The 8,147-nt window shown below is 38.6% G+C and overlaps 1 protein-coding gene across 2 annotated transcripts in view; it reads right to left on the bottom strand.

The window, feature by feature from the left end:
• Positions 1 to 3,064: 3,064 nt before the first annotated feature.
• Positions 3,065 to 8,147, bottom strand: part of DENND5B (DENN domain containing 5B) — a 207,139-nt gene continuing 202,056 nt past the window's right edge. For both annotated transcript variants that reach the window (XM_024747115.1, XM_024747113.1), the window contains one exon: positions 3,065 to 7,585. In XM_024747115.1, coding sequence (XP_024602883.1) covers positions 7,402 to 7,585 — 184 coding nt within the window. In that variant the 3' untranslated portion in view covers positions 3,065 to 7,401. The remainder of the gene's footprint in view (positions 7,586 to 8,147) is intronic.

Raw genomic sequence — 8,147 nt, 5'->3', positions numbered from 1 at the left:
CAGTATTTTCTGATCCATGAACACGGTATATCTGAGGTGAGGAAGTCCACTGAATTTTTGGGTTTTTTTTTCTAAACCATGAATGAACATTAGAATTTGTCAAAAATTTTTTGTGTATACTGGGATGAGCATATAAATTGTCTTTATTTTTTAATCTGTAACTGTGGTGAATTATATTCCTTGACTGAATGCTAAACCAACCTTGCTCTCCTTGATAGACCCCAATTAGTCATGACATATCATTTTTATCACTGGATTTGAATTACTAACACTTTGTTAAGAATTTTTACCAAAAAAAAAAAAAAAAAAAGAATTTTTACATCTACATTCATGAGAGTTCTTGGTCTGTATTTTTCTTTTCTTGTAATTTCTTTGTCTGATATAGGTATCAGGGTAATGCTGGCTCATGGGATGAGTTGGGAAGTATTACCTTGTTATGGGCTGAATTGTGTCCTCTCAGAATTCATATGTTGAAGTCCTAACCCCCAGTACCTCAGAATGTGACTGTATTTGGAGGTAGCGTATTTAAAGAGCTAAGTTAAAAAGAAGTCATTAGGGTTGGCCCTCATCCAATATGACTGGTGTCCTTGTAAGAAGAAGAAATTAGGACCCAGACATGCACTGAGAGAAGACCATATAAAGACAGAGGTAAGACGACCATCTATAAGACAAGGGAAAGGCCTCAGAAGAAACAAATCCAGCTGACACCTTCATCTCAGACTTCTAGCCTTCAGAATAGTGAGAAAATAGCTTTCTGTGGTTTAAGCCAACCAGTCTTTGTTACAGCAGCTCTAGCAAACTAACACATACCTCATCCATTTTCTGGAAGACTTTGATTAGAATTTTCATTATTTCTTCCTTAAATTTTTGATAGAATTCACCAGTGGACGGCTTCCCTGGCACCCTCTCCAGTGGTTTCCCAGCAAGTTCTGGGCTATGCCACCTCTCCATGGATGTCTCCCTGGTGCCTGACAGCAGATTCCAAACAAGTGGCACTGGTGCAGCATCTCAGTAAACTTCTTTACCATCCAGTGGGCCATGGCTGTGCCCTCTTAATATTAAAAGTCTGACTCTCAGCCTAAGGGGGAGGGAGCTTTTTTAGGTTTGCCTTGCCTCAGCCCTACGGTTAGTGGCTGCTTCCTATATATGCTATTCTTGTATTCTTTAGAGTTCTTTTCATTGCTTAATAGCAAATAGTCCATAATTCCAATTTCTTATTACAGTAGTCTGTGATAGTTAATTTTATGTGTCAACTTGGCTGGGCCATGGAGCCCAGATATTTATCAAACGTTATTCTGGATGTTTCTGTGAAGGTGTTTTTTGGATAAGACTAACATTTACATTGGTGGACTTTGAGTAAAGCAGATTACCCTCCATAATGTATCCTATCAGTTGAAGGCCTTAATAGAGCAAGAAGGCATTCTGCCAGTCAAACCTCTTTGAACTCGAACTACAACTCTTTGCCTGGGTCTCCAGCCCACCAGCCTACCCTGCAGATTTTGGATTCACCAAGGCTCTACAATTGTGTGAGCCAATTCCTTAAAATAAATCTCTCTCTATATACATATACATACACACACACATCCTGTCGGTTCTGTTTCTCTGGAGAATTCTAACATAGTTCTATACATTAAACTACCCCTCTTCAAATTGCTGTGTGATTTCTGTTTCTTGATTTGGACCCTGACAAACACACCATTACTTTCCCCTGAACTCCGAATCCATATGTGCAACTGTCTATCAGCATCTTTACTTGGATGTCTATCAGGCATGCCAAACTTACTGCCAAAAGTAAGCTCTTGATGTTCCTCCTGTAAACTTGTTTCTCTTATGCTTTTTCCAATTTCTGCTAAAGACAACTCCATTTTCAGTGAGGCTTTCCCTGGTTAACCCATTTACAATTGCAGTCCATCTCTAAGCAGTCCCAACTATACTTTCAATCCTTCTTCTTTGCTTGTTGTTATTATCTAACTACTATATGTATTACCTATTTGTCATGTTTATTGTGTAACTCCTCCATTAGAATATAAATTCCATGATAGCAAGAATTTGATGTATGTGTATGTTTAAACTGCTCTATGTCCTTAACCTAAAGTAATGCTTAACATATAGTGGGTAATCAATGAATCTCTGCCTTTCATTTTTGCTACAGACTAAAAATCTAGTTATTTTTGAGTGTTTTGTTTAAATACTACCCTTTCCCAAGTTCATAAGTACATTCTACATTTTCTTCAAAAATTTTTGTTTTGCCTTTTACATTTAGGTTGTTAAGCCAAGAATTAATTGATCTTTCTGTATGGTGTGAGGTAGGGTTCTTTTTTTTTTTTTTTTTACCCCTTTTAGATAACCAGTTGCCCAGCAGGCTATATTTCTACTACATAATGGTTTTATGTAGTTTTTTCTATCATAATGGTTTTATCCCTCTACTTTCTGGAGTCACTTGCCCTGTGAACTGCTCAGTATTAAGGTTCTATAAAAATGAAGCAAAACAGAGTATCAACCCCACAGTTTTATTTGTAAAGAATGAAGCATGAAAAGTCATATTTAAATGTACTCCAAAACCTGAAAAACCCACATCAGTTTCTCTGATACATATGTTAAAGTGCTTGATATCACAATACTCTTTAAATTTTAAGTATGCTCAGATGAGAAAAAAAATCCAGTTCTGATGCATTTTGTTAACAATACAAAGAAAACAATATAATTTAAATGCAGAAATGCTCATTTAAAAAAAAGATACACAGGGTACATTTATACATGGTTCAAGTGTAACATAGAGAATTCTTTTTATAAGTTTAACACCCTCATTTGATTGACAACAGGAACTCTTACCATACCTCTCTACTTTTAATAAGATCTGTCTGGTGTTTGGAATAAAGGCTGGGCCACATGTAAATACATTTAGGTAATTGGGTCAAGCGTGATTCCCTCCCACATAACCCAAGGATACCCTGGATTCCTTCAGATGAGGAGACTGTTTTTGACGATTTCCCAGACCGGGCTCGAACCCGTGTCCCCTGCATTGGCAGGCAGATTCTCAACCACTGCGCCACCAGGGAAGCCCTTCACTCTGGTATTAACTGCTCAATGTGATAACCTTCTGGAGCCAATCTTTATTTTGTCCTTGAGAGGACAATCATGTCTAGTAAGATCTGATAGGATGAGGTTCTCCTTGGATTACTCTGATCTCACTCCATCGGTACCCTCTTCAAAAAGCTTGGAAATCAGTTTGATTCAAGAGATTTATAAATGTATTTTAACAGGAATAAGAGACCTAGTAGCTTAGTATTTGTTTCTGCCTCCTTTTACACTAAAAGGTAATGTAACAAATACTTATATAAGAAACATGGACTTCAAATGACACGGATGACTTGGAAATAGGATTGATTCACTTTACAAAAGTAGAGATGATCTCAAGACTCCATTCTCAATCAGTGAAGGTGTGTTAATACTGAAATGTAAATAGCTACGGTTCAGATTGTCCTTTCGAATGGTGAAAAAGATAGACTAGTTTCTGTAAACCTCACAGAGAAAATACTCACAGTTCTCAAAATGAAAATCTACTGAAAAAATCATAATTCTTAGCAGAAAGAAGCTATTTCATCATTAAGAGTTACACTTCCAATGCGGTCAAATAAATATTTCCCTGGGGAATCTGAGGTCCTTGTCTGTTGCCTCATGTTTCAAAATATCTCAGAGGTGTCAACATTTACTACACATGAACTGTTATGTATAGCCTCTATCCCTCTTTTACTTACATTTACATACTACAGTGCTTTATTGCCAAAAAAAGGAAATATGAGCAATTCAGTATTTCCCCCGTATCATTCATATAGTGTGACAGAAGTTCATTAAAATGATTTCTTAAAAAACCATGTTAAAGTAAATACCATAGTGTTATAAAAGGTATAAAATGTGTGAAATATTTAAAATAAATTTTAGAGGGAAATCGTAAACTTTTGCAAGCTTTAGGTTCTTCTATCAAATTCTTGCCCCCAGTGGGAAAGAGGATGGATAAGGTTGGGAGGCCTTCCTTTTGTTCTCAGCAGCCCATTTTTCTCCACCGAGAACCCTACTTTATACTACTCCACACTGAGCCTCAGTCATTTTTAAGGCGCTGGTAAGCCCCCAGACAGGGCACAGCTTCAGGGTCTCACACATAATACCAATGTCGGTGTAATGCTACTATGTCACCAAGGTTGATATTAGGAGTTTCAGGACATTTGAAAAACACTTGGAAGATAAATGTTTCAAGAGATAATATTTTTGGCAAGTTAATTTTAAAACAATTTCTTCTTAACCTATTATTATGTGAAAATACTAATTATGATTCCAGGCATTACTTTTAATTTATTTTGAGAAAAAAAAAAGTCAATTACAAAATTGATTTTTATGTACTTTAACTTTGAAGTGTGATGACAAAGCAATATACTAGTTTAAAGTATTAACAGGAAAAAAAAATAAAGTGTTAACAGAGCAGAAAGTATACCTCTGAATGACCTTCAAAAGTCAGCTTAGAAGGCTATGTACATTTATTCTAAGGATTGTGCTACTGTCCCGCTCAAAATATTTTGATATTGGCTCAAAGACAGTTATAAGCCATGTAAGAACTAAGTCTTATTTCTTTAGAATTGTGTTTCTTATGTGACCCCAAACTTTGCTTAAGTATCCTTTTCATTCATCAACTTGTAACCTAAGGACTTTTTGTTGTTTCAAATTTTAAATTTCTTTTGAAAGGCCACCATTTCCCATCACTGGCAGTATTCAAAAGAATGGGCTGTAGGTCATTCAGGCAGCTCATAAGGAGGTCCCCCAGGTGTCTGGAGCACTGGCTTTATCACTGGCATACATATATGGACTCCCAAGGTGACCACTCTAAAGGGCCTAGCATTCTAGAGGATGTGTCAGTTCTGGTGTGACTCCTTCTTTTGAAATTGGTCATCTCACTACTGTAGTCAGACAATAGAAAGTGGGATGAAACTTTAGGTATAACTCTTTTGGGAGGTATTGATTTTTAAAGTATTGGTATTATTCACAGGTCCGAAATCCAATTTTGCTCCTAGTTTTTTTTTTTTTTTGGCTGCACTGTGAGGCTTGTGAGATCTTAGTTCCCTGACCAGGGATCAAACCCAGGCCCTTGGCAGTGAGAGTCCTAACCACTGGACCGCCAGAGAATTCCTGCTCCTACTTTTTAAAATAGGTGTAATTCTCTATAACTTAAGGACAATTTGTTAAAATGAATATTAATCCCTGTGCTACCTGTATAGGTGGATGAATAAACAACCAAGGGTAGAAAGACTATTAATATGAATGCCTTGGAGGCCAGTCTCATGCAGCCTGGTGTAATAAAAAACATGAATTCTAGACTCTGTGTTGTCACAGGTGTGCGGGTAAGTATTTAATCTCTCTGACCCTTAAGTGTTCCCATCTGTAAAATGAGAAGGCTAGACTAGATGACTCAATTCTAGCCTGCTAACCTAAGCCATCTCTCTGTTTGCCCAGAATGTGTCAGAAGCATGTCCTTTGGAAAAGGTAACAATGACAAAATCCGGGATTGGATCACGCTATGGTTTCTCATCACTGAAACAGTAAGTGCCTAGTGTGAAACAGGTTCTGGATGTCTCCCATAACAGACTTTCCATGTCCCTGGAACAGTCACACCACTGTGGACAAACTTCAGCTGTAGGCAAACAAATTTCTGGTCTACCCAGGTCACCCAGAACCATCTTCTTAAACCCTTTCCATGGGTTTCTAAATGCTGCCTTCCACTCTCCCTACCCTCCTCAAGTACTCAAGTCACGTATTAAAAGGGCGTGTGCCTTGGCTGAATACAGTGTTTGATAAAGGGAGTGAGGCACTTGTTTCATTAGTTTCTTCTTCCAGGAAAAAAGGTAAACAACGCTATTAGCTAAAGCCTGGACCCTCAGATTACACAAGGGTCCTGAGAGGCCATGGCTTTGCTTCTCAGCCACAACTGGGAACAAAATCTGGAGCTCTGCTGAGGCAATTTCCCTGCTAACAACATGCAAATGCCTAATTAGACTTAAAGGACTGACCGTAAGGTGAAGACTTAAGGTAACGAGCTAATACCAAATTTATTTAACTTCCTTAAAAAATACCAAACTGGAAAGTTACAATGTTTGGTCTCCTAAAATTGTTGCCTCTTGTTTCACTTCCATTTTGTCAGTACTGGCCTGTACCTTCTCTGGGCCAGTTGTTTTACATTTTCACCCCTGCTTACAAAAGAACTTAAAGCTTGCCCTGAAACACCCAGAAAGGGTTCATTCTTTCTCTCTTCTTCTGTTATTTGCATTATCATGGTCAACAAATACTTTCACAAAAACATTCCAAGCCACACAGGGCCCTCCTCCTTCTTAAACATTCTTTCCATTTCCTGAGGGGGGATGTGCACCGGGAGAGGGGAGGGGGGTGATTGGAACCAAACAAAGACCGTGTTTGTGTTTATCTTTAAGAGGTAAGGGACCACTGCAGGGTTGAGATGGCCAAATTAAAAGTACAGAATCAAATTGCTGTTTGCAGTTCTTAAGACCATGAGGCCAACACTCTGAAATTCACATCTCCCCAAAGTACCTCAAATAACAAGAATAAAAATGCCAAGAATGAAGTTAGTCTAGGCTAATCTTTCCAAAGTGTAAAGAAGTTATAATCCCACAAGTTAACACACTTCTCAGGGCTTTGTGTGTTCTCTTTCCAGTTTAGCCAAGCTCCTGGGGTACAGTATTTAAACTATTTGAATCATATCTTGTGCTGACGGAAAAAATTTTTCCAAAAGACTGGAAAAGTGGCTCAATTCAAACGTATGAAACCATGTGAAACTTAAAAGCTGTAAGTGAGGGCTACTATCCCCTACAGTAGGTAAAGCTGTTTACATTCACAATACAAAGGATCAGACACCAGGATGACTGGTTACAACGTAACAATGCATTCTGAGTTCCTTTGTGATACGGGGAGGAAAAAAAAAGCCCCACTGGGTTGCACTGTATTTCCATGTTTACTGGCTTCTTCCTGACTAGCACCACTCTTTCTCCTCCCCCCACCCCCCACCTCCCAATACTTTTAAACTACTTATTTTAAGTCACAGGAATATTCAATCTAAGAAAAGTTATCTTATTAGAGTAATATAATTTCTCAAAGAAGAGAGCATATTTACACACATCTAACACATGAAAATACTCTATTTTATACTAAATTCCAGGTTCAAATGAACTACAATACAGCACTTTACCTTGTCTGTAGTGTCAGCATTGTTCAAATTGGGGGATACGGTGTGTTGCCCCCTGCAGTGACTCACTACCTCATCAGACAAGTCCAAATCAGTCCCCATCGTTGGGGAAGGTTCAGGAACAAGGGGTCTGGACTGAGAATTTCTAGCTAATTGGGTTACACATCCACTCCTTTGATGAGTGAGCCTTCTAAGACTATAGTGAAGTCCTGGATGGTCTGCAGAATGCGGATGAGGGAGTTGACGGTCATGCGATCTCGCAGGAGGGCACTCTCCTCATACATTCGGGTGATGGCAGGACACTCAGCTAACAGCGGAATCCACTGTGGGAGCAGGCGATCCCTACAGACCCAAACAGAAACAAGTCCTGAGCACTGCTGCCCTCGCTGGAGAACAAGGCACACACTGGAGCTTTTGACGACGGGAAGGTATGGGTGTGGGACTGGATGGGGAAAAATCTAGCCAAGCTCTGAGGTCACCAAAGACAAAACCAAAGTCAACTAGCTGGATAATGACTGGTTAAAAAGATAAGGTAATGAGACAGTGTAAGCTAACGAGGAAACCCATCAGGTTCTAAAAGTCGGTCTGCACAAGTTGGCCATAAGGACTTACATGTATTAAAGAAATTCTCTATTCTGATTCCATCACTTTAAAAAAAGGCAGAATGCCATTTTGTATTCTTTTTTTACAGGGGTGTTAATCAGACATCTGTGGCAAGGCATGCCAAAGTATATTGACCTTTTGTGAAGAAAGTTTCCATTTAATTGTAGGGACTAGCGCTTTTTTTAAAAAAATTTACACAACACTACAAGGTAAGGAACAAAATCAAAGCAGAAAAACATGACGTAGATTTTATAAACCAAAAGAGGGGTTGTGCTGGTCTAATAAATCAGAACAGTAAAGA

Source organism: Neophocaena asiaeorientalis, unplaced genomic scaffold, assembly GCF_003031525.2.
Source record: "Neophocaena asiaeorientalis asiaeorientalis breed wild unplaced genomic scaffold, Neophocaena_asiaeorientalis_V1.1 scaffold487, whole genome shotgun sequence".
Taxonomy (NCBI): domain Eukaryota; kingdom Metazoa; phylum Chordata; class Mammalia; order Artiodactyla; family Phocoenidae; genus Neophocaena; species Neophocaena asiaeorientalis.
This window is presented reverse-complemented; position numbering and strand designations above follow the sequence as displayed.